Source organism: Lepidothrix coronata, unplaced genomic scaffold, assembly GCF_001604755.1.
Source record: "Lepidothrix coronata isolate B3197 unplaced genomic scaffold, Lepidothrix_coronata-1.0 Scaffold5, whole genome shotgun sequence".
Classification (NCBI taxonomy): Eukaryota; Metazoa; Chordata; class Aves; order Passeriformes; family Pipridae; genus Lepidothrix; species Lepidothrix coronata.
The window spans coordinates 2,463,053-2,490,444 of NW_016690185.1; the positions used below are offsets into that span (position 1 = coordinate 2,463,053).

General features: G+C 37.3%; 1 protein-coding gene across 2 annotated transcripts in view; it reads right to left on the reverse strand.

Annotated features, from left to right (window-relative positions):
* REV3L (REV3 like, DNA directed polymerase zeta catalytic subunit) overlaps window positions 1–27,392 on the reverse strand; it is a 125,992-nt gene that overhangs the window by 42,402 nt on the left and 56,198 nt on the right. The window contains exons 5-14 of one of the 2 annotated variants that reach the window (XM_017827716.1): window positions 26,464–26,560; window positions 17,544–17,638; window positions 16,870–16,974; window positions 15,816–15,900; window positions 15,582–15,730; window positions 15,170–15,295; window positions 12,370–12,607; window positions 8,355–8,494; window positions 1,792–5,992; window positions 451–1,427 (exon numbers count right to left, since the gene is read on the reverse strand). In XM_017827716.1, the coding sequence (XP_017683205.1) occupies window positions 451–1,427; window positions 1,792–5,992; window positions 8,355–8,494; window positions 12,370–12,607; window positions 15,170–15,295; window positions 15,582–15,730; window positions 15,816–15,900; window positions 16,870–16,974; window positions 17,544–17,638; window positions 26,464–26,560 (6,213 nt within the window). The remainder of the gene's footprint in view (window positions 1–450; window positions 1,428–1,791; window positions 5,993–8,354; window positions 8,495–12,369; window positions 12,608–15,169; window positions 15,296–15,581; window positions 15,731–15,815; window positions 15,901–16,869; window positions 16,975–17,543; window positions 17,639–26,463; window positions 26,561–27,392) is intronic. The other variant, XM_017827721.1, reaches the window with a different exon arrangement.

Below are 27,392 nucleotides of genomic sequence, written 5' to 3' on the forward strand. Positions count from 1 at the left end.
TCTAAAGCACAACTATTACTATTTGGTATTTATGAATATTTAGGAACAAAAAGTACAAGGCCAGTAAGTTACAAAGCCTCACATTTACCACCTTGAAAACTGCAATATTATTCACACTCTACACTGAGATGACCTTTCAAAAAATACAAGTAATATAGTCAATAATATTACAAAATCCCCCGAATAAGCAATATTTTAAATTAAGCTTTTAACCATCATGCCAGAGTTCAGATGCTAGAGACTATTAGGAAGCAAATGAGTGTTCTACTTCCAGACTTTTAAAATAATTCAGTAGTTACTTTAACAATACTGCACAGGCCTTTTCCTTTCCAAAACTAGTTTTAAATATATATTTTGAGGAGATATAAGTACTTTCTCAGTATGTTAAAAGAAATATAATATATACAGATTTTTTTTGAGTGTATCATTACAATCACTTAAGGGATTTACCTGCAGATAAAGGAGTAAAACCAAGAACTTCAGGTATTCCATCTTGGTTTTTTCTCTGCACAATGGGTGTACTATGTAAGCAAATGGAATTTCCAGGATCTTCATTAACTGGAAAAGGGGATGTGTCAAAGGATGTCCTAATGTCCTCTTGGGTGGATGGAGAGTTTTGTGCACTTCCAACAGGTACTGCACCATTTCCTTCCATAGAAGACAAAATTATATCCTGATTTTTCCACTCTGTGTCTTCTAAATTGGACTGCTTAGGATCTGGAGACGCTACCTGCTGCCAAGGAGGAAGCACTGGAGAATCTGGTGAACTGTAATTGACATAATAATCTTCCTCCTCCTCTTCCTTATCGTGTTCTAGTGCTGAAGTAGTAAGCGTCTTGCTTTCACATGAAGTTTTATTAGAGTCTATGTCATTTTCAGTATTTACAGAAGTTCCTATAGTGCTTATAGACCTATCACAGGTTTCCTTGGTTTGTGTTTTTGTATTTTCTGCCACAGAGGCAGGAGAATTCTTTGTAGGCACAATAGGTCTCTCATCTTCTGGGCTAGATAAATTTAAATCTTTAGCTACTTTTATTACTTCTACAGATTTCTCTTCAGACAATACTGCAGAGCTGAAATTCTCAGCTGCCTTTGCCAGCTCAGCAGGATGATTCTTAGGCAATTTCTTGAAATGTTCATATTCTTCTTTGGCATGAAGCCACATCTGAACTTGCTGTTGGCTGGGAGCACACTTGCATGGCATTATGACTATTTTTTTGTCTTCACTAGTGTTATGGCTATTATTTTCTCTTTTATTAACAGTAGACTGACCACAATGAGGAGGAGATCCTGGTCTAGTACTTTCTGTCATTGCTGAAAATGCAGTCTTCCAGAGTCGTAGACCTTCTAATGAGAAGTCCCCCTCAAACTCAAGGAGGTCATTTGGAAGTCTAGTTTCCACTGTGAGAAGCCGCCCTCCAATCTCCCTGTGAAGAAAACTAGTTTGAATTACCGTTTTGCTCTGAACTGCATTGCAGGCAGTCCTCAAGATGAGAGAAAAGCAGTTTTTTCACTATGCAATTCCTGTGAGCAGTATCTTTATTTTACAAACCAAGAAGGCACATTCCCACTTACTATAACAATATCACGCAATAAAAAACCCCAACATATCGTGAATGAAAATGAGTATTTGGACTGGAAGTACAGTAATTTTCAACTTCAAATGTATGTATATCAGATGAGATCTTTCATGCATCTGTGTCACATAACAGCATAGAACTGCTTACAGGAATAAATTAAATTTTTTATAATCACAACCACATGTAGAGAGAAATGCATTTAACACAGTACCTCGGCTTTTCTGGAGCATCTGAAGGATTGCTGCAAAATGGTTCCTGATAAACTGTTTCTGCGAGATCATGATCCAGCAAAGTGGCCATAATTTCTTCACGACTAGGTGGGGACATGAGAGGCTTAAGAATGTGAGCAGTACGAGGTGTAAAACTTCCATTCTTTGATTGTGAGGGAGAACTGGTTGATCTTGGTGAACTATCTGGAGTTGGAGTTAATGTCTCACTGTTTCTTGAAACATGTAATTCTAAATCCTCAGAAGCTGCATCTATAAGTTCACAATCAGGAGAAGACAATATGGATGTAAATGAGGTACTAACTGAATCAAGTGGTTGACAGGGCTCAAAAGTGGTTTCTTTTCTAATGTGGCTTGGAATCCAGTCTGAGCTGGTTGGCTGAGAAAGATTAAGAAATCTCTCTTTACTTACTGTATTTCTATTCAATTTGAATTTTTCATTTAAACAGACCTCAGTCTCTGGTGTACAAGAGATATCAATAAAACTAGATCTAGAAGTAGAAGAATGAACGTTTTTCCTCCATTGACTATGGCAGTGGTTCTCATTATTATCTAGTGAGGTTTTCTCAAAAAGCTCAGGGCTCAGGGAACCAGACCGTGTCCATTTACTTGTGCTTGAAGAATGTTGCTTCTCTTCCTCAGATTTTTGGTCATTATGACACAGAAGGTCATTTTCTGCTGTTTGCCCAGAACCAAGATCTTGAACTGCATCACTCAAGAATTTCTGGGGCAAATTTTGATCTGCCGGGACAAACTGGCTTGCAGAATAAAAACTGCAAAATCCACTTTGCCCTATAGTGTTAATATCAAAGTTGTAATTGTGGTCTGGAGATAAGCTGTCTTCAAGTGAGTAGCAGCTTTCAAAACCAGGGTCTGAAAAAAAAATGGGGCTGTCATCAGATACAGAGTGATCAATGCCACTAGTGATCTGCTGGCTTAAAGACTCCATTTTTGAAAGTTTTGCTGTTTTTTCTTTAGGTTTTGTACTCCTGGGAGCACGAGATTTTCTTGACGATGCTACTGACCGTGACCTTTTGATGGCTTTATTCTGTTCAAGAGGGCAGGGTACACCCCTGCTCAGCTGTGGTTTATCCGGCAATGGCTCCTGCGTAACACTTGCATTCTGAGCCTTCTGCTGTCTCTTTTGGAGCAACTCTTTCAAAACAGCTAGGCCTGACTGTCCTTCACCAAATGCTGATGGGGCCACTATATTCCTGTTTTTATACTGGGAGATGGGTTTTGGCTGTATGGTTGTTTCTGACAGAGACCTCTGTTTTACTGTTTCAGGTTTAAAATGTGCCATGTCCAAAATAAATCCTCTCTGGCTTTGATCGCAATTTAACTGTTTCACCGGACTCTTCAAAGATGTTACAAAACAGTTCTTAGGCAACTGAAGTGGTCCCGGGTTTTCCTCAGATGGCTTAAGAATAGAAGGACATGTATCAGAGTGCTTAGATGCCTCTGGTAAACAAAAAATCTGCTGTTGATTATTCTCTTTACAATGCAAATAGTTAGAGGCATGTAACTGATCCATCTTTGCTGTGTCCAAAGAGTCACGAGCTTCATTTAATTTCCCAGCTGGTGGTAAATATCTGATTTGCAAATTTTTTATCTCTTCTGCTTTTGCAGAAGTATTCTCTTTAGAGACATGTGCATTCTGGATTACGTGAGTTGAGTGATTAGATGGATCAAATATGTTTTGAATGAGAGCAGAATCCTTCATTCTAAATATAGCACTCTGCGTCCTGGGCCTTTGAGAGTTCATCTGTGGTACTTCCCTTCCAGATGCCACAGGAATAGATGCAAAAGATAAATGAGGGTCTTCCCGTGGAGCAGGTAAACACTGTGCATCTACAGGCTTATCGATTTCCATCAGTGAATGAAAACAGCCCGAAGAATTACCTTGTGCATCAGTTGCTGAAGGGAACTGTGCAGATGGTAGATATCCCACTGAATAGCCAGAAAGAGGACTGTCTTTCCAGTTATGAAGCGGCTGAGAGCTGACAGAGTTGTACGAAATCTCAGGCAGATCTTGATGTTTCAGCACAAATTTTACTTCTGCAGTAGAGCGACTATTTCCTTTTTCATCTTTAAATACAACACGCTTTCTTGAAGACACTTTTTCAGCCGTTTTTTGCCTTTGTTTTGTTCTAGGTTTCTTCTTTCCATCATCTGGTGTCTTATCGGCCTGATTAATCTTTTTCTTTTTCTTTGTAGATACAGTGGTGCTAGCAAATTTCTTTTTACATTTCTTAACCTGAGTTTTTGCTCGAGTATTTTTTCCTACACTAGTATTAACAGCCTTACTGTTGTATATATTGGGCCCCCTACTAAATAAAGCTTCTCTGTCCAGGTTGGTCAAAATTTCTTCTGCTTTTGGATCAGTGGGAGACCAGCAGCGAGGTGGAGATGTGTTTACTGGGCTTGTGCTTCTCTCAGAAAGAAAACCTAACTTAGACATAACATCACTATAGTTATAGTCACAGTCTTCAGCTTCAGCACTGTAGGAGGGCGAAGGAGGAGAAAGAACTGTGTGAGTCCTTTTTCTGAAAGCTAAAGTTCTTTTAATGTTTGTACTACCTGTTTTTTGTGGTTTTCCAGCTTTTTTCTTGGTTGACTTATGTTTTGCTTTCCTTTTGTGACTTTTCTTTGGTGTTAGTGGATAAATAGGATATTTGGTTGCAGGAGAGTCAGGAACTTTTGGCCAAAAGTCCTTTAAAGGTGCAAGCTTTTTATATAAGTTCATCTTTTCCTCTGTGAGTACTACTCTTTCCTCACTAGAATCTACTTTCCCCAGTTTAACAAGCATATTTTTTCTCCCTCTAAATCTATTGATGATAATATACTTAATAATAACAGGTGGCAATTTTTTAGAAAGTTTTCTACGCTTTCGAGACTTCTGAGACCCATCTGAACTTTCAACACTTTCTATCGGTTGAGGTAGATTGATTTTTGCGTTGTGTGCGACAAAGCTCAATTCACTGTCTTCAGTCTCATAGTTTACCTTCCGTTTCGTTCGGAGTGTGTATTTATTCCCACATAGTCCAAATGACTGCTCAGTTTCAAGAGATCCATCTGCAAACTGACAGTCAGTATAATTAGCAGTACTCATAGGCATTTTGTTTTCAAAAGCCTCAAGAGGAACTTGAACTAAGTCACTTGGTAAAGCACTGTCCTTATCAGGAATGTTACTACAAGCATTACCTTGTGTATAGCAACTTTCCTTCACTGATGCAACATCATTTATACTTGCAGGCTCCTGATGACTGATTAAACTATGCTTCTTCTTATTCAGTTTCAACCTGGACTGTTTGTTGCCTTGCTGTAATTTATATGTCACGGGAGCTAACTTCTGAGGTCGACTGAGACAATTAGAAAGAACAACACTAGGAAAGAACATATAATGTGCTGCTTGTTGACTGAGGCTTGGCTTTTCTGCCTTGTGCTCCTGAAATTCTTCATACCTAATTTTAAGCTTATTAAGGCCACCTTCATCAGTGTTATTTTCAAGTGAATGTACCACAGTTCGACTGCCTCCTGAACAAGACACCAATTCACAATTTTCTGTAACTGTTGCTGGAAAAAAATTATTTATACTTGCACTGCTGGATTTTTCATTTACTTCAGAAGACTTTTTACCTTTGGAGTGGCTCAAATCAGAAAAGTTATATAAGTTTTTATTTAACATGCTGTCACCAATGTGGCGGCCCACATGCATAAAAGACACATCCTTTTCAGCCTTTCTGATGCTAATGTACTTCCTACTAGGTATTGGTCTGTTCACTGATGAAATATCATCTTCATAGTCAAAAATATTATTTCCACATGAAGGAACTGGGAGAGTATCTTTCTTGTTACTCTCTTTGTGAGAGTTTTCTGCATGGGTACTATTGCTGAATGGAGTTGGGTACTTTGCTGAGTAAGCGCTTTCTTTTGTAAGAGAATGGACCGAAAGTTCAGGTCTTGTTTCTGTGTTTGGCTTTGTGAGGTCTTCTACGAAATCTTCATTATTCAAAACATGGTTAGAAAGGGCACTTGTGTGTTTACACTGAAAAGTAATCTTAGCAGAAGATGGGGGTTCTAGCGTAGCAGCATCTTTGTGAAAGATTGAGGTCTTTACAGACATTTTGCTTGTTGCAATAACAGAGGAGTGAGTTCGAGAACTTTCATTATTCAAAGGATTGTCTGAAATGGAAGATAAGCAATTTTATTCTAGTTAATCTGTAAAAAAAGGCATTAACCATTCTACTAATATTTTCCTGAAAGCCCTCCCATCCAAACAATAAACAAAACTCTTGCAAATCACATTACATTTACAATCATGAACTCTTGCAAATCACATTACATTTACAATCATGAAGCTATAAACCCTGAGTATGAGTTCCTTTATCAAAATCCTATCATCTGTACATTTGTGTCACAACCATTTTGTCAGTTAACCCTAAGTTGTAGACATGCATACAATTGTCAAAGATTTCATGCTGACTTTCCGAGAGAAGGCTTTTAAAATCACTTTCAGATAACTAAGTACAAACAGGCTGATTTCCAGAAAAGGTTTTACCCTGCTTTGTCCCTGAGAAGTATGTATACTCATTGGCTCTGAAAACAAAGAATTTATTTAGATGACTTTCCCCATACAGAAAAGTCATTGCACAGAAGGCTAAAGTAGTATCTCACAACATGGCAAGGGCTTTGTATTAACTGTTCTGTGCACTAAACCTAGGTAGTTTGCTGTCTTTTTATAAAGCAGAGCAATATACCACCCATTCAGGTGTTTATGCAAGAAAATTGCAGCAGTTAGTTTGATCCTGAATTCATATCTATGTATTATATTCGCACATAAATTTGAGACCAGCAGGTGAAGAATTGAAGGAGGTTATTCCACTGCAAAGAGGGAGCTACCGCAGACCTCCTGGCACACAAAAATTTGCTCATCTGTCCACATCTTTAGCCATAATCTTGAAGGGGGATAGGAGATATGAAACATACTGTATGACCTGGAAGCATGTGTTGTATACTCATGTACTAGACAGGGTGTCCTTCGGGCCTTTACTGTAAGTCTCAACCAATTTGGGGATTATCTTAGACTCATGCTGCCTTCAGCTTAGCAATTTATTTGTTGCTGGATGAAAAAAATAAAAGGAAGTTCCAATCTGATTCTAATAACATTTTGTAATGCATACACAAAGTCCATAAGCTGTGAAACAACCGAGAGATGCTGCCTATGATTCTTTGAGGGTAGGAGTCAACGGAAAGAATGATGATGACTAACTGAAAACCAAGAAAATGGGAGTTTGGCAGTGTCAACAAACACTTGGAAGATACTTGGCTATTTAGACATAAAAATTGCAAAAATACTTGTCAGTCAGTCAGATGTTATGGATACAAATTCATGTGTGGATAAGCATTTTCTAATTTAGAGGATCCAGACTGAGATCTGTTTTGAATTTGTTCTATCTCCTATTATAAGAAATTGATGTAGAAGTTCACAGTAATAAACTTTCTAAGCTGACCACTTTCTGCATGTGACATTTCACTTGCTTAAATATTCTAAAATTTAAACAATTATTTAAGATACAGTTTCATTAGCCAGTAGCATCTCTGGTTTACAATAAATGAGAAAGTACTGCAAATAAGGAAATTACAACTGTATATTTTACAAAAACAAGTCATATTAGTAGTGCATCAAATCATGTATTAAACTGTACCATTATAGCTAGAAAAGTAAAGGAAAAAGCAAACTATGTCTTAAACACTGAACACAAAAGAATAGTTGTGGTTGTCTGTATAATAAGATTATACAGCTCACTTTCTCAACAGAACACCGTAATGTGAAAAACTGTAGATTTTCAAATGAAACAAATATTATTTATATATTTGCCTAACCTCAAAGTGTGTATTCGATTGACTAAGGCTATTTGATCAAAGACACGTTGTAAAGACAGCAAGAGGCATCTCTACAGATTAATTTATTTTTTATAGATTTTGAAAGGCAGTTTCTTCTGCATCAGCTTTGCCACTGCACAGTTTTTACTCATGCAATTCCAAGGTATGAACATGCAATCTGCTCAATGAAACATAGGCCCAAATGAAGGTTCACTATATTTTAGCATGTGTGGCCAATACTTGCAAAGCAAAGAATCACCTAAATTTACACACTAATATGTTTGCTATTTATAATGAAACTCTAGGAGGATAAATGATCCTAAAGAATCATTACTTTTAATACCATATTTGCATAACAGGTAGTAATAGAAGAATACTCCTTGCAATAAAGTTTTTTTCTATAAAACTAATTAAACAATGTTCCTTTTTTGATCACTGATACAATAAGAAAACAAGATTCTGGTAATTCATAGAGGACATTGAGATTAAATTATTGGTGTTTTTTAAGGAAGATGTTAAGGGCCTGTTTCTGCAATCTGTTGAGAACATTTCCTTCCAACTGAAACAAGGACTGAAAACGGTCAGCACTTTTGAGAATTAGCAAATTGATGTGAAAATGAACAATGATTCAACTTCCAAAGCTGATTTTCTATTTACTTACCACCATTTTCATCTGCAGTGCCATCTAACTGAGGTATAGAGAGATTAGTTAGGAGCATACTGTTACCACTCCACTCCATTTCTTCTTCGGAAGATGAATCCTCTTCTGCTGAACTTCGATGCACGTTTTTGCCAGCTGACCTAAAGGAGAATGAAGGAATTAATTGACACACAGTACTTTTCTTAGGAAAATCAGTAGCCACAGGGACCTGGAAATCATGGGGTGTGGTGCTATATGGTTTTGTATGTTTTGGGGAAGCAAAGGGAAATAAAAATTGTTACATTTCTCACTGAGAATTAAAAAAATTATCCAGTGTTACTACTTTAAGAGGCAACAGTGGCAGCCAACCATTTAAAATAGCAGGATTCACTAGCTTAAGAAGACACAGAGAAGGCATTTAGATGCTTAATTTTATTTCAATTTTACTGAGATTTAATTTCACTGCTTGAAAATGCTTGAAACTTGAAGACTAAACCAACTATGCAAAATCATTTCAGTTCAGCTGTTAGCAAACAGATGTTTACTTTTCTGTTTTTTTGTTTGTTTTTGGTTTTTTTTGCTAAAAAATCTTTACTGTTTATAACAATTAGCCTCTCTTGGCAGGCTTAACTAAATCACGACCACTATGTTTGTTTCCATCCCTCACTGAACATTAACTGTTGCTAATACTAAGGTTGCTTTTACTAAGTTAACTGTTCTACGCTGCCATATTTACATTCATAAATTTGCTGGGGAAAAAAGAAGTACATCTACAAAGAAAAGCTTCTATGATTTTTTTTAATGTTTTTAAGGTGGCAGGGCTTTATTGGGGGATGGGGGGAAGGAAGAAAAAATATAATAGAAAACCACAAAAAACAAATCCTCCAGTATATTACAACTCTAAAAGTGCTTAAGAATTTGATTTCTTCTTCTTTAAAATAAATTTGATATGGACATAATTCTTAATAGAAACTAGCTATTCTGTGGATACAAGAGAGGAACCCAGATACATGGAAAGGGACTGAGATTAGTTTTTTTTTTAATTTGTGTGTTGCTTGTTTTTAAGTTTGTGTAGTAACTTATAGGATATAAGTATAAATGTCTTCAAGTTACAGGAACGAAAATCCACAACAACCTAAATACAGTCTACTTTGTCAGAAATTTTCTATGAGTGGAGTTAGACCAGAGCAAGAATTATATGTATCATAACACCCCAGACATCTGAATGTGCTCAGCACTGAGCTAATTTAGATTAGTTCAGAAACAATAGGCTCAAATATAGCTACTTAATTTCCACTCAGATCTGAACACATGACTTGGAAGAGTCAAGTAACAAGCACAGTGAGGTACCTAAGTGAGCTTAGTTCTCCCTCTTCTTTGTTCCCAAAATGTGGAAAAGTGCAGTACAGAGACATTCAGCTCTATATGCAAATTAACATCAAACTGGGGAGAGAGACCAATACTCTGGAGAGCAGGTATGTTCTGCTATTCCAAAGGGATCTCAACAGGCTGGAGAAAAAGCAGACAGGAACCTCACACACTTCCAAAAAGACATATCCAAATGTCCCAAAAATGGGATGAAATATGCATGGCTACAGGCAGGGAGAGATGGGCTAGGAAGTGGCTTAGCAGAAAAGGATGAAAAAGCCCTGTTGGACAACTAGTTGAACATGAGAGTGTGCAGTGTGCCTTTACAGCAAAGAAGGCCCATTGCATCTTGGGCTGTGACTGCCAGACTGTAGCTGATTTCAGTAGTTGTGGGGCTGCTTCTGTAGTATTGTGCTCAGTTTTGGGCATCCCACTACAAGACAGGCACTGACAAGCTGGAGCAAATCCAGCTGAGGAGCAGCCAATGACTGGGGACTGGAACACATGACATATGAGGAGTGACTAAGCAAATGGGATTTATTCAGCACTAAGAAAAAACTATGAGGAAATCTTGTTGCACTTGTCAAGTACCTGACAAGTGCGTATATAGAAAATGCAACCAGATTCAGAATGCACAGTGGTATGAAAAGGGCAATGGGTACAGGGCTGCTGCAAGGAATGTTACATGTAAGGAAAACATTCTTCATTACGAGTGTGACTAAACACTAGAACACGTTGCCCATATAGACTATTCCATCTGTCTCTGGAGGTACTCAAACCTTGACCAGACAAGGCCCTGAGCAACTGATCTATCCAAAGCTGCTTTGACCAGGGCACTGGACTACATAGTTACATTTAGATGTTTCTTCCAACCTGAATTATGCTCTAATCCCAGGTAAATCTTTGTCAACTTAAGTCAACCCAGTCAGACTGGAGATGACTTCTGCAGATAACAACTTGGATTTCTCTGCATACAAGCCCATCAGCTTGGATTCCAGGAAAATTTGTGTAACATACATGATACCACCACACATGAACCAGTCCAGTTCAACACAAATCAAACCCAAGTACTTTAATTAATTCAATAGGGTGTGGTTACTCCTCAATATATTTTATTATCTTATTAATTATCTTACAATTATCTCAATATATTTTCTGAGATAACGGAAGACTGGTGAATGCTCAATAACAGAAAAGTGATAGTATGGATATGGTAGGATGCATTAGGAAGCAGCACAGATAGAATGAGCCTGAGTGCAGACAGAATAAAACTGAGCAAAGTTAGATCCATCATCAGACTCAAACTGGCTCTTTACGAACAAGCAGAATCATGCTGGGGGCAAAGATAGCCATGCTTGTGTCTGAAGTCAGTCCAGATTCTGCAGAGATCTCAGTGAAACAGAACTTGTAATTCCCTCTGAACACAAGCTGACTGCCTGTGGAAGCACCTGGTATGTACATTCTCCCTAGAGTTTTCTGTTTGGAATTAAGATGTAGGGATATATGAGCAAGTTATTGGTGAGACAGATCATCAAGTCTGTTGAGCTTTTAACTAGGATTCTTTACTGCGTAAAAGCACTTAATTGCTTCAGGATCCTACCTGACTGCCAAAGTTGTACAGTCATGCCCATACGGAGCTGTGCCTGAGCTAATGAATTCTGCAAGATACAGGCTGGTTTTACACAGAAACTACCACTAAAATGAAGATTAATGTTAAATATTTTGAGGTGGAAATTTCAACTTTGACTACTATGAGGGGAAAAAACCCAAAGAAATTAAAGGTCAGACAGGAAAATTAGCTTTAGAGATCAATTATGTCTCGAACTTATGAGACTAATGATCTAACTTCTGATTCTGTTACAACTTCTGTGTGTCTTCAGGAAATCAAAGAAATATTTCTATACTTCTCTGATTCTCCAAAACATAGTATAATTATAATTTGTGATCTAAAAAAACTGCCAAATATCAAGTTGGTATGTCTGTGAAATCTCTCATATTTCAAATGGAATTATAAATATCAGAAGGTCTGCTGAAAGCAGGGGTGAAGAGAAACTGGATATAGCTGCTTTCAGTGCCTCTCAGTGTGGACTGTACAAAAGGTCATTACAACCTGAAAAAGTGTTCCAAGAATCTTGGCCTTAAAAATATTCAAGTTGCTGACCTTTAGCAGTTGAGCAGAGTGAGCAACATTCATGTTTTGATTTAAGCTTTGAGCATGGAAACAAATGGGTGTTTTTCTCAGGCATCTTGGTCAGTCTTTGCATGAATACTTCTTAAATATTCACTTCAGTTAAAGATGTATGAGATATACCTTAATATTTGTACTACATTCAAGCTGTGACCTTACCAGGAAGTTACTACCACTGAAGGTTTTTTTGTATTTGGACTTGTAGAACAAAAAGCCTACTCAATTTTTCCTCAAAGTGGAAATCAGAAGCTTATGTCTGGCCAAACCTAAACATTTAATCTTTATTTCCAGATAACATCAATGATTCACAGCATCATCTAAACAGCTGCATTCCATCCCAAGATCTGCACAGGTTTTTCCAGTGTTGTCAACAGAGACCTCTCTACAGCTCACTGGGCTCATTGCACACTTGACAACAAGGTGGGAAGGAGGAAAGATCTGGCAGAAAAAAACATTAAGAAAAGAAAATCACATATATACCTTCTTTTTGGCCCAGGTTCTTCCATGCTACTGTCCCACCTCTGGGACATTAACAAGCTAAGTTCCATTTCTTCTTTCTCACACTGTGGCTCATTTTCTTCATCATCACTGTTCTGAGAATTTCGACAGCTTCCAAGAGAATGATGGTGAGAGAGTGTTTTTTGATGTTCCATCCGATATCCATCAGTCTCCAATCCAGCCAACAGATTAATCATGGCCTCATCAGCACTACTGCCCACTGCAGAAAAAGCCCATACGAGTAGAATCTGTATTTTGTTCTACTTGTAAATGACGAGTTATAGTCTATCAGTAAAAAACAAACCCAAGCAAAAGAAAACAAACAAAAAAATCCCTTCGCCATTTAAAAATCTACTAGTTTGTTAACGTCTATGGCAAAGCAGGCTACAGAATCAAATCTTTTTTCATATCTAATTTTTTCAAATTTTATTATTTATTTTTTCTAGCTCTTTATTTAAAAATTTGACAACTTTCTTTTTTTCTGCCCTACTCTTCTGATTGTAATAGATTTACTGGAAGCACTTCTCCCTCTCTCTCCACTCTCCTATTACCTCCTCATATTCAGTAAAGCTTCACTCTCCCCTTTAATTTCAGCACAAGTGCCAGCTTCTGAAGCATCATTACCTTTTCGATCTCCCATGATTTCAATAACTTTTTTGGGTGTTTCTCTCTGTATCACTTGAAGACTTTCAACCATTGCATCTCGTGAAAAGGGATACTGATTTTGATCAACTAGTTCTTCCTCCTTCTCTCCTTTACAATAATGCTTAACTTCAGCTCTCTTTTCACTATAATCTATTCTCTTCACAGGTTTCTCTAAACACTGAAAGTTTACCTGATTTCGCTCCTCTCTTAAATTTTGTTTTTTATTTTCTTTTATTTGACCGAAGTTTACACTAATTCATGCACTTCCCTTCTCATTTTTCATTTTTGTTTCTTAAAAATCCTTTCAAGTCACAAATTTTTCTCACTCTCTTCCTGCTTACCTTTCATCTGACCTCATAACCAACTTACGATCTCCAGTCTACCATGCATCTTTGTTACTTCTCTCTTCTCCTCTGGCCGAAGAACTACAATCTCTACTTTCTTTACTCGGGGAATATCATATGATTTACAATGATCTTGAGAATTACATAAAATAGATCTCAACATCAGTGAGGAAGGCATTTTTCATATTTTACAAAGGCTTCACAAGACACCATACAACCCTTTACAGTGGAAACCATCGCCTTTGCCAGAGTTCTGAATTAACCCACTTTCAATTATGCTTTATGTTCTTGGCTCCTTTGCCCTTTGTGAGGTCCCTCACTAAACTCCAACCTCTATTTCACATTAATATGAACCTTGTTGGGTAATTCACAGTGAACAGTAGAAGTCATGTGGTTCACAGTCCCTGTGACACTACAACTCTACAAAGGAATAGTGAAGATTAGTGCATGAAAGAGCATAAGAGACCTAAATATGCAGCATGTTACTCATGGTCACAGAAGACACCAGGAATTAGTAGCCCCATGATAAAAAGAAGAAGTGGGGAGGAAAAAAGGACAAAAAAGAGTCAGATAATCTCGAAGTTTTCTTGTTTTTTTCCCTAATCAATGGAAAAAACATACCACTTCAACACTCCTATTTGGTTGAGCAATTCAAATGCACAGTCAAAGATATACCCTATATATTATTTTAGCCACTGCTCATCCTCTCAGGCTTGCTCATGTTTGCCAGTTCCCACATAACTTCTTACAGTTCTCCCAATAAATCCAAATCCTTGCCTTTAACACTTTGATAACCAAAATCTTGCCTACTCTCTGCAAAATAAAACAACATCACAAACCACTCATCTAACTCCTCCTTCCTTAGCAAGAAAAGATTTCAAGGTTGTATCATTTTTTACCCATAGACATATACTCTTGCCATATTGTATCTTGTTGTCCATTAACATATTCACACCCTATAGGTATCAAAAACACTGGAGGATATGGGTTTTAGACACTCCTCCCTGCCCTGCACCATGTAGTGCATATTGACATTATACATTATATTTACCCAAGAACATACATAGAGAGATAGCAGGAACTATGTGCTTTTCATCTTCTCTAGAGTATTTGAACTATTTCTACCCGAAGTAGCTTTTCATACAAGTTCCTTTCTTGGTTATTTTATTGTTGTTTCCCCCTCATGCCATTCACATTTTTTTGGTGCCATGGTTTTTCTTCCCCTCTTTAATGCTCTGCTTCTTGTTTCTTTGCCTTCCACCATTCTTTTATATTTACAAATTTTGGGAAATGCTCTGCTGCAACTTGCCTCTCATTATCAGCCTACTATCCCCCAGTATTTCCAGAAAACTGAGCTTCTAAAGACAGATCATAAGCATGTCCCCTACCTGAACTGTAAGAAAGATGCAGTCAGTAACTGCAAGAGTACCACAGACAGACAGTCAAAATCTTCTTTATTCTGATAGTTTTAGCCCTATAACCCTAGGAACACAAGGAAGAGCAATACTCACAAGAGATTGCATTGAGCTGACCTGGTGAGAGGAAAGGGCTTAGTGAACCAGTAAAACACAGTAGTTTCTACAAATACAGTCCTGGTGACATTTTTTAGAAAACATAAGGTGTTTTAGTGCTGGTGGTGGTAGAATATGCATGTACATAAGTATCAATCTGCTTGACAAACTCCCTGAGGTAAACTACTTATTTTCTTTCATGACTGGTTACCTAAGTGAACACAACAAAGACTGCTGAACAATAAAATAGCCTGGAAGAAAAGACATTCCAGTCATACTCACTAAAAACTGTAGTCTGACTCAGTCTTTGAGACAAAGGCTGAAAGCTTTGACTGCTCTCCACAATGTTTAAAATTGCTTCTTCATTAATAAGTGCCTCCTCTTTAGCAGTATGCATCATATCGGAGTCTTTAAAAAAAAAAAAAAAAAAGAAGAGAAAGCATAAAACACGTAAGACACATCACTACATTATGAAAGTAAGCCACTTCAGAATGGATTTTACTATCCAAGTATATTTCCATTATTTGCTCTGGCAATTTTATAAAGGCTTACTCTAACAATAGTAAAAATAAAAGCAAAACTACTCTTCATTTTTTCATAACTGACAATCATAACTTCCTTCTGCTAATAGTATAAACAGCCAAACCATGACACAGATTTATGCCTAAACAATTATGATATTAAAAATACTCACCTTTGTTCATCTTTTTATCATCATGCACTTCTACCATATTAGCTGGGGCACACTGAAAGGCTTCAGGAGAAAGTACCTCAGAATGTAGTGTTAGCTCAGCAGAGAACTCCTCTGATCCATTACTGTAGTCCAATGATCCTGACAATGTTCTAGTTAATTGAAAAGCAATTTTTAAATGCATATTTAAGGTTTGCATAGAATACTATACTTTATGATAAATGGCTAAACACTTACACAGAGAAGTCATTTTGCTTGAGAATTTCTTTAAGTCTCTTCTGAAAAAATTTTTCACTCTCTGTTGCTGGCACAAATCCACGGTCTTTAAAATTTGAAAAATATTTGTTATTCAGTTTTACTTTGACCTCTTACACAGAGAGCAGCTAAAATTACTAATTTTATTAGGAAATGGTTCAAAGTTGAAGTATCTGCTAACTTTAAGTGCCAAACTGAGGGCTGATTTTCCAGGAGTATTTAAACACTTTCAAATACATACACAATACACTTTAAACACATACTCTGACTGATCTCATCTGTAACTGTGAGTATCAACAGCATTTACAAATCATGAAATTCCACCAAGGTGAGCATCCAGGAAAAGAAAAATCAGTGAACAATTTTGAAAAGTCTGGTTTATGTAGCCTGAATAACCTTACACAGAAACACAGGAAAAAAAGTCAGTGAGAAAGCAGTCTGCCTTAGCCAGGAACCTGCCTCTTTCCTTCTTGCAATCCTCTGTCTTACTTGCCAAATATCATTCATATTTCAAAAGAAACATGGCCTGGGTAGTGCAGAGAATTGCATAAGCCTGTTCCTTATGCAATTACTTTGCAGAGCACAGTCTTCCCTTTGTAATGAATTTTACATAAGAACACAGCGATTTGTCTATCCTATTAGAATTTTAATCTAATATCACCTTAGATATAATTCCACAGAAATTAAAAGGAATTGCTCTCGTGCATAAATTACAATGGAAAGCTTCAAGATAAGAGATTTAGTTTTGCCAGTATTTAAACATTTAAATGTTTTCCATCACAAACCATGCAATCTTAGCTGTCATTATCTTTCATTCTGTCTAGAATGTTTTGCAGCTAGCAGAATCATGATGTTTTTAGACAAGATTATGTATCTTGCTTTAAAAATTGGAATACACATATTGGACAATCAGTAAGCTTGGAAGTGAAAAAACCCAGTACATCTAAAAAGCCCTCAAACTTGATACACCAACTTAAATCCTACCCTCTTGCTTGCTTCTCATTCAAAGTTTGGATTAACAGCTGCACAATTTTACCTTGTGACTCAGGTGGCTTAATCTGAGAAGATTCACATTTCTGTCTCCGTCGCTGCTTTTCATCTTCCCATATAGCTTGCAAACCAGGGTTCCTGCCAATCTGGGCTGAAATAGGCAAGAATACATGAAGGGAAGTCTGTCAACGTGACAAAGCATTCTTTCTCTAAATCAAATTCTGACATTATTCTTCATTTCTTTTGCAATTCTAGTCTGTTATCTTTTAATTGTAATTCTTGCCTTACTCTAGGATTCAGTGTTATGTAAAAGTTAAGGTGCAATTTGATTTGTTTTTTAGATCTCCTATTTTAATGTAAATCTTTGGCTTTTTATGGTCTTCTCATCAAGTATGTGTGTGTATGTATATATAGGTGTATGTACATACACATGCATACTCGATGTTGATATTTCCATTACTATTCTCTTTATAGGTCTGAAACCTTCTGTTATGCATTAACAAAAATCTCTTTATATTGCTCTGATAATAGGCTATTTTTATAACCTGTTTTCTTCCAGAGTTAATTCAATTCTTTTTTTAAACTTTATAAATTTTTAAATCAAGAATTTACTAACGCTGAAATTTGGATTGTGATTTAACTAAACTGAGTTTTAAAAGAAGATGACAACATAGTTTCTATTCTAAAACCATTTTACATGGAATGTTGTTAACACTTCACCTTCAATATCCAGTTGATTTAAAATGTCGGCAGCTACTGCATCCACCTCCAATTCACAGGTACTTTGTGGCTCAACACCTTTCAACATTAAAGAGCTGTGACAACATAAATACCACAGGTTAATTTTATCAATACACTGATTTTGAAACATGGACCATCATTTTCTAACTGCACTAACATCTAAAATATTTCACGGGGAACGGAGTAAGTAACCGAATACAGAATTATCAGTTCTTATCCTCCCCTGCAAGTCCTTAAATTAATGGTCATATTCAAATCTAATTAGATAAGAAATCTGTATCTTCAACTTAGAGGGTTCTAGCTTTTTTCTTTTGCGGGAAGAAGAGAAAAGACCTGGCAAACAACGCTAAGTACAATTACAATAATGTTCTCCTCCTCAAATACAAGATGAAATGTTCTATAGAACTCAGCTAATAGGACCACATCCATAGGCATGATCTTGCACCCAGAAAACACATTGGTAAAAATTTTTCTCTCTCATTCATAGTTAAGAGCAATGCAAAACTCTTTAACATTTACAGATAAGGGAAGTGAAGCAAAAAATATTTTATTTTTCAGATTTTTTCTTTATGCTGGTGAATATAAACAGAGCATTAACAACCCAAACACATGCTGAACTAAGGATAACTGGCTCGGTGAAGACTTAAAATACTAGAAACAGATTCAAGGTTGTTGTGCAAGGATCTTGTAACAGCTTCCTGCTGTGCCTTTTCAGAATTGCAGAGGTCAGTGACCTTCCACCTGTTGCTGTCAGTGAACCACTTTTAAAAGGTTCATGGAGGAAGCTAAGAAAGAGAAACCTTTTCCCAGGTTTATGTGAAAGTCTGTTTACCCTTTAAAAACTTTTAGGGAAACACTGAAAATCCCCTCAAAGCTCTTCAGGACCAATTGTCTGGGTTAATTAACTGGTGATTTAGAGCACCTAGTTGTACTCCTACATTCCCTGACACACACAAAGCCTCAAAAATCTCAGCAAGATTATAAGATAAGATATAATTCCTTAACATTTTCAATGCTCTGTAAGTTTTGAATAGAATTTACTATAACACAGGAAGGTAGTAGATGATGTAATTAAAAGCTGGAGATTCCCGACACTTCTTTGAAAATTAAGTATTTAACTATCTAGAAATATAAAATCTGAAAGAAATGTAAAATTAAATTCCCTCACTTATGTTGCAGTCACATTATGTTATGCTGCAAGCTGAGTGATCTGGTTGACACATCTAAGTGATGGGATGCCATCAGTGGAGACCTGGACAAGCTTGAGAAGTGGGTCTGTGTGAACCTTGTGAGTTTAAAGAAGACCAAGTTCAGGGTCCTGCACCAGCACTGGGGCAACCCACAGTATCAATACAGGTTGAAGGACTTGGGGGTACTGGTGGAGGGAAAGCTGCTCATGAGCTGGCAATGTTTGCTCACAGCCAAGAAGGCCAACTGCATCCTGGGCTGCATCTAAAGCTGCGTGGCCAGTAGGTCAAGGAAGGTGATTCTGCATACATCTCTGGGGCTCCCAACATAAGATGGACATGGACCTGCTGGAGCGAGTCCAGAGGAGGGACTCAAAGATCATTAGGAGACTGGAGCACCTCTCCTACGAAGACAGATCGAGAGAGCTGGGGTTGTCCAGCCTGGTGAAGGCTCCAGGAAGACCTTCCAGCACCTAGAGGGGGTCTACAAGAAAGATGGCAACAAACTTTCTAGTAGGGCCTGTAGTGATAGGACAAGGGGTAATGGTTTTAAACTGAAAGAGGGTGGGTTTAGACTAGATGTAAGGAAGATTTTTTTAATTTTTTTTTTAAACAATGAGGGTTGGTGAAACATTGGAACAGGTTGCCAAGAGAGGCTGTGGATGTCTCGCCTCTGAAAACATTCAATGCCAGCCTGGACAGGGCTTTAAGCAACCTAATCTAGTTGAAGATGTTCCTGTTCATTGCAAGGGGGCTGGACTAGATGACCTTTAAACGTCTCTTCCAATTCAAATTATTTTATGATTCTATGCACACTTTTAAGGACAATACATTGCCATCACTTCCCTCTCTTCCCAGTTAAACCATCAGTTGAGAAAGAATTCCATAAATATGCTCAAAATGCATACTTTTCATGTCATTCACTTTGTGTGTTCATCAAAGCATTTAAACAGAGCTGGCCTCTTGCCTGCGCAATGGGTAACAGGAACTGCAGGCAAGCTGAGACCTGTATTTTGATCCCACAACAAGAAAGAATTGCAAGATCATTGGGAAACAAGAGTGAGGGAGGAGGCTGCAAAAATTGTTGGTTCCCTTCACAAAACCCAAAGCATTTCTGGGAACAAGCAAAAGAGGACCACAATATATAATGGTCACTGATATCAGAAATCTGGTAAAGATCAGCATTTTACTTGTCTGGAGGATACAATAGCAAAGCTCTGAGCTTTCCACTTTTGTTAATTTCCTCTTTTAAAAGAATACAATAAAAACAAACAAACAATGAGGGGAGGGGCAGGGAGAAAGAAAGAATGAAAGTTCTTGAAAAGTTTAAGAAAAAATGTATTTTAGGGTTAGTGACCTATTTCTGAAGAGTTTGTTTCATGACCGAAACCATTAAATGAAGCATTTGCCTTTCCTCTGACAAAGACAGCTTTCTATTCTTTTCCCTTCAACTAGTTAGGACACTTTTTCCAAAAAAATCTCATGTCTTGGTTTCTTACATCCCCATCAAGAGTGTGGCCAGTGAGTTTGTTTGAGAGCTGATCAAGACCAAAGACAAAATTGGCCAAGAGCCTTCCAAATAATCAGATTTCTTATCTATGAGAGATTCTAATATGGATTTATCATACAAAAATAACACTAAATTCAACGTTGCTGAATTCAGAACAAACTGGTAGTTGCCAATGTAACTTAAGTATTTTTCCATAATAATATTAATTTGAAGCATGTTCTTTGTCTGCAACTCATTCAAACAATTTGAGCAACTAGAAGCAGAAGAGCTCATTTTGCCCAAGCTCTAAATCAAACAGATTTAAGGAATCTCTTTGCCAAAACAACAGTATTCCAATTCACATGGCTTATTATTCAAATTACAAACACTGAGCTAACAAGAGTCCTTTTTGAAACAAATTTAAGATTCATCATCATAGTTGTCATTAACATTTTCAAGATGAAGGCAGGGCTGGCAGTCAAAACTGCATGCTCCAAGGACTGATGTGGAAGCTAATGAAGACACCTGACATGCAGAGTAAGTTCATAACACTTGAAAAACATCTTCCCAATACAACCAGTTCATTAGCTTGGCATTTAACATCCTTGTCAAGGTGAGCTGCTAGACACTTGCACTAGTTGAAGTCAGGGCAGTAGCACTACAAGCTTCTGCCACATTCAGGTAAGCCACTAAGGCCAAGAAGCCATTTGTTCCCACTTCAGGAAAAGCCTCAAAGGGATCATGAAAGCAGAGCAGATTTAACTGGCCCTTCCAACATTTTAATTTACGCTGATTAAAACAAAAATGTCAGGAGGTGAGGGAGGAGCACAAACTGTCCTGAAGTACAGTTATTTAACATTATTACATGCTACTTGGGAACTGTTTAATCTGAGTATTGTCAATAGTTTGGTGAGAAGAAGTCAGAACATGTCTAGTCTCCCAGCTGTAATCAGTTGAAAATATGAACTAGCAGTTGTAAACCCTTGGAAGATATTCAGAATGGCCTGTTTGACACAGATTGCCCTACACAACAGACTAATCACCAGCTTCATATCACAGGCATCAGTTTTGCAAAGAAAAATCGTGGTTTATGTAATGTCAAAACCGTGATTTGAGAATATCTGTCTTAGAACAAGATTAGAAAAGAAGACTTAGTCCCAGACAATGCGTCTAGGTTTCATTTTGTAAAAGAGAATGTAGAGAGAATTGTTCACAAGATACAGCTTGAATGCAGACACTTGAAAGGCAGGGTTAAGTGAGGTGGCACAGGAACAGAAGCAACCCAGCTGCAAAAGAACAAAACTTTACTCTCCAAAAAGCAAGATAAATCAGGGTTGTGCAACACTGAGTTGCCATGCTAGGCTACTTGGGATACTCATACCAGTCCATTTTAAATTGCCCTTCATACCTATACACCATGCTGAAAACCTGCAATACAAATCCATCTTACCTTTGTATGAAACTCTCCAAACACATTATTTTGAGAAGAGACAGAGAAAATGGTCATTATTTTTGAAGAAAATAACAGTTTGTTTGCACTATCCACTGAAATGGTAAGTATAGTTTAGGATGAAACCTGTGCTCAAAGAAAGTACCATGGTTTGGTTTCTGAGATGCTGAGGCAATGAATTAAAGCTACAGTCAACTACCTACACCACTACATACAGATAGATCAAAGCCCTCAAAAACCTTGAAGAATGAACATCAGTGTCAGTATCCTAATTACCAATATTAATGACAGCCTAAGGAAACAAGTTCTGTGATGACCGCATCTGAGGTATTTATAATGTTAAACTGAGCATAGCAGACAAAAATTAACTTCACGGAGAATCTGAAAAGTGTCACTCAACTGCACTGATAAGGACTCTAAAATCTGACATAATAATTTTCCATATTTTGTTCATGGAAGAAAACATGTCTCTGTTTTCGGGATGTTCCAGTGACTTTAATAACATGAACATTATACTAAAAATCAAATAGCTAAATAAAAACATGCACAACCAGACAAGTGAGAAAAGCAACTATGACATCCACAAATCTAGTAAAAATCTGCTAGACTGTGCAAAAGTGTTATGCGTCAGATGTCTCCACTTCCATATAAACTAGTGTCTGATAGCAAATCTAGGATTTTTAAAAAGTGCTTCTCAAAAGCAGTCTATCAGTCATTCTGCTTTTAACGCATCATGTCCAAGTGGTAGATTTGACTGGCAGATTACTCCAAGTCTGATGTTTACCAAAAAGTTTTCTCAATGGAACTCTTATAAGGGTTTCATCATTTATTATTACCTACTTGAGAGATAACATAAATGTGTCTCATGCGAAGAACTCCTGATGTCAAAAACTTTAGGATAGCACTGCCAGATTCAGGTGTCTACTGCCCATTTTAAGGCAGGCTTTGCAGGTTCCAGGGTAATAACACTGGCAAGTATTGTATCTAAAAGCCTTAGAACAGCAGGCATTCCTGGGCACTAGGGGCTTTGGACATTTGTCTACTTCATAACAGAATTGCTCTAGAATTACATTAAAAGACATGTCCCTGGCTCAATACAGTATGCTAATCATAGCAGCAAGTTAGTAATTCAGAGATTTGCCAGGAGCATGACAGGACATAGCTAAGTTAAATACTGTTTTGGAGATGTGGCAGAGTAGCAAGGTGCTTTCTAGTACTGAAGAGGGAGTTCAGTTACCAAGAAACTTTGGCAGAGTTCTCAAAAGTTCTTTGAAATAAGGAACCACCACTGGCACTTACTCATGGAAAATGCCACCCATGTTACATACATGACTTCTAAATAGTATTTTGCATATTAACTTCCAGGTACCCAGAATCATAGTTCAGCCAACTGATATACTGTGTTTCAAAGGCAAGAAGTGCCAAATCACTGGCACTGTTTCGTTAAACAAGAGAACTTGTTAACTGCCACGTACAGCAAGGACTTGGCAGATACATGTTGGACTATCTCTAAAATGTATTCTCAATGTACACAAAACAAAGGATAATGAGGCCAAACAGACATCCCAGTCACTAAGAATACAAGACTGGCCTAAAAGTTTTGTGGTCTCAAACAACATTTGAATGTCTTTTCCCTCTTTGCTTTTTCTTGACATAACAACTAATAACTTCAGTGTACAGTTGAAAGGTAGGGAAAGATTTATGTGATTTTCATATCTGATATAAACAACAAGCAAAGAACTTAGAATTTCAGTGACAGAAGAAACTCCAAATGCTGCTGAAAACATTCAAGTGGTGAAATACAGCAAGTAAATTTTTTTTGCTAAACAATTCACAAAACAGATAATTTCTCTTAAACTCAAGAGGACTGGAAAATAAAGTGTGGGGACTCTCCTGGTATTGCACATGAAACTAGAAATCAATACAACTGTTGATATAGCTACACACAGAAGCTAAATATGTTGGGAATACAGAACTCATTAAGGAAAGACAGAAATAAAGGAAGAAAGGCAGCTTTACAGATATCGAGTAATGCTGTAGACTGCAAAAATAAAAACAATTGAGTCACAGTCATTTTAAGAAACAATTACAAAGGCTTCCTCAGATAGGTATCTCATATGATCTAGGTCAGATGCACCCTAGGCAAGGTTGATCATGACAATTATAGGTCCATTAAAACGACCTAGATACAAATTTTCAGAATTTGAAAGGAAATAAAGTAGGAAGGTAATCTGAAAGAGGGACTGTAGCATGGGTTTGATTACAAGAACACTGTTTTAAGTTGATGCCTCCCATAAATAATCCAGGAGAAATTATAACAGGCATTAATTTGATGTAGATACAGAACAGAGCAAAAATAGGACTGGAAAAATTTAGGTTTTTTACTTTGCTGTGGCATGTACATCCTACAGCATAGGAAAGACAGTCATGCTAGAACACCTCTAATGAAAAAATCAATTTTCTAGACAAAAGAATGTTTGACACAGTATCATATGGGAAAAAATTTCAGTTGGAGGAGTTGTAAATGAGTTCCTAATTCATTAAAGCATTTTAAGAGCTAAGTAAAGATGAAATTCCTATTGGTTATATAAAAAAATCCCAGAGCATTGATAAAAAATTTGTAGAACTGAATATAGACCAGTTTCTGTGACTGAGTCTACTTCACTTCTCATTAATATTTTTGGCAGAAAATGCAGCAGTGTGGTAATGAAATATGCTGATAAGACAAGTCAGTAGACATAAGCCAGTATCAGAAAACAAAAGCAGGATAACTTAGAATTAGAATAATATAAACAGGATGAAATATAAAAATGGGATGCAAGATCCTACAAGAACTTCCAAGGGATTCCAAACAGAAGATGCTCCACTGGAAAAAAAAAAAGGAATAGAATTACCTTGTACTAATAAATCCTAAAATGCTTACAAGCCAAAGTGGCATGATAAATGAAACTGTAAAGCATATCAGGAACTACCAGTATCATTGCATACAGTGCTACAGAGAATCTGTCTGGCATCTTATGTAGTATTCAGGCTTTATGTTCATGAAATAAATTCCTGCTGGCAAAAGTACAGAGAATAAATATGCTAGGGAAATGGACAGGCTTGGATTTTCCCCATTACTGCTAACATCCCACTTCTGGAACAAGCGTGAGTGCCGGAGAAGGACTGGCACAAGTAAGGTGCTGCATCCCTGGCTGTATACACAGAAGCGTGGAAGAAGGTAGAAACAAGGCCTGCAGTTACAGCTATGAGGATGCACGCCTTGGCTCCTGCTATGCTGACCTCATCCCTCTCCGGTTTTGACAGCCAGGAAGTGCTACTTTGCTTTCTTTTCATCTTCCTTTTCCACATCTGTGCAAAGTAACATCAGATGATCCTGGTCTAATTTACAATCCAACCTTCTAAAGGTTAAGTAAGTTGTAAGTAAGTAAGTACTTATTTACAAGCCAAATACATGTTGAAAAGGACTGTGAATGAAGTGTGCAGCCAAAAAGGAGAAGAAAGAGTTGTCCAAGAACAACTGGATATAAAGTGACCACAAGTAAAATCACAGTACAACTGTCAGATGAATGTTGTTACAAAATCTTAAAGTAGAAGTAGAATCAGAAAACCAGATGCTACCTAACACAAGCTTTTGCACACTAGAAAAATGTGAAGTATGGTTTAAGGCATGCACTTCCTACTGGAGAAGCAAATGTTCCCAGAACATAACACTAGCGGGAAACAGGGAATATTGAGCCTGATAAGCATTTTGGAGCAGAATGACAGGAACCACCCTAAGACTGAGAAGACCACTAGATGACAGAAGGACCTGTCAAACATCAGGAAGTAGCTTAAAGAAGGAACTTGCTATGGATAAACTGTACAAATCAAAGTAGCTCCAGATACTGTCAGTTTCTCTCCCCTCCCCAACTCATCAATCCAACTGTTAATCTAGCAGTGCTAAACCATAGCCCCAAGTGCCAGAACCACATGTTTTTTTGAATACTTCCACAGATGGCAATTCCACCACTTCCTAGGCAGCCTATTCCAACGCCTGACTACCCTTTCAGTGAATAAAATTTTTCCTAATATTCAATCTAAACCTTCCCTGGCATAACTCAAGGCCATTTTCTTTTGCCCTGCCACTTGTTACCTGGGAGAAAAGACTGATCCTCACCTGACTAGAACCACATTTCAGATAGTTTTCGAGAGTGATAAAGTTCTACCCTGAGCCTTCTTTTCTCCAGGCTAAACAACTCCAGCTCCCTCAGCTGCTCCTCATGAGCCTTGTGCTTCAGACCCTTCCCCAGCTTCGTTACCCTTCTCTGGACACTTTCAAGCACCTCAGTGTCTTTCCTGTAGGCAGGGCCGAGAACTGAACACAGGATTTGAGGTGCGGCCTCATCAGTGAGGTCATGTTACTTAAGAGTGATTACAAAACCAGAAAACCAGAATCTGTGAACTGATGTGTAACTATTCTCTATAACTATTAAACTCCCTTGGCTCTTAATCAGAAGTCATTAGCTAGAAACTTACTTCCAAAAATCAAAAAGTTGAATTTGCCACATATATTCCCATTGTTATGTCCTGGTTGGATTTTTCCAACCATACACCAGAAAGTGTCAGATGACCAAAACTATACCAAGAAACTAAACAATGATAATTTGTGTCATATCAGCACCTTTTTTGAACATATAAGGGTCCTTTAAAAGAGACTGGAATCCTGTATTACATACAAGTTGATGTATATAACAAAATACAGCACAGATTAAAAAAAATTGGCATGCTGACCTTGGTATTTCATCTTCTTCCCATTCAATGAAAGATACATGGCTTGAATTTTCTGGCAAATGAATTCTATGATGTTTACTTACACCTGATGTATCACCTAGGAAAAAAAAGTAGAATGAGAAATTAATTCATTTAATGTGGAAATATTTTTAAACATATCATTATATAACTGCATTTATTATTTAATATTACCAGTACAGATGCTCCTAAAGAATAAATAGCACTGCATGATATCATCTTCGCAAATTACTACGCAATCATATAAATGATCTTTCTTCCTAACATGTAGATACATATAAAAAGAAAAACACATTCCTAACACACTGATATTACTAGGATTAAATTTGTTGTGCTCTAGTCATATCTTAACCTAAATTCAATCTTTTTCTATTTGTACAAGTTTCAAAATAAATTGTACAGATTCTGATGTAAACTTCAGAATTCTCAAGTGCTGAGTCAGAACCCAATGGAAATTAGAAGCCAAAGAAAACACTAAATTCTACTTCACACTTTTTCTCCCTCTTATTTGTGAGCTGAAAGGGAATATACAATATATTCCAGATGCAGTGGTTGTAGCAATAAGTGGAAACCTGCAATGAAGGCAGATGTCTGATCTACAAATAAAGAAAACACCATCTAAGTTTGCTCAGAGGTCTCTGTGTAAGGAAATGTGCTACGAAGTCATGCTGGAGAAGTCTACTCTGAAGATTTACTACCTCCCTTCGATCTCTGCCTGAACCTTCAGTCTTCAGAGGAAGGAAAGACAACATACACAGGATATGGCACAAGAAATCACAAAGCTCCGGAATGGAGGGAGGTGGAATGGGAGAAGACTTTGAAAATTACTTAGTCTCTCACTTCTATCCAAAAGACCAGACTGAACCTTGAATTTTCTCAGCTATGTTGATGTCACACACTAGCAGTTTTTT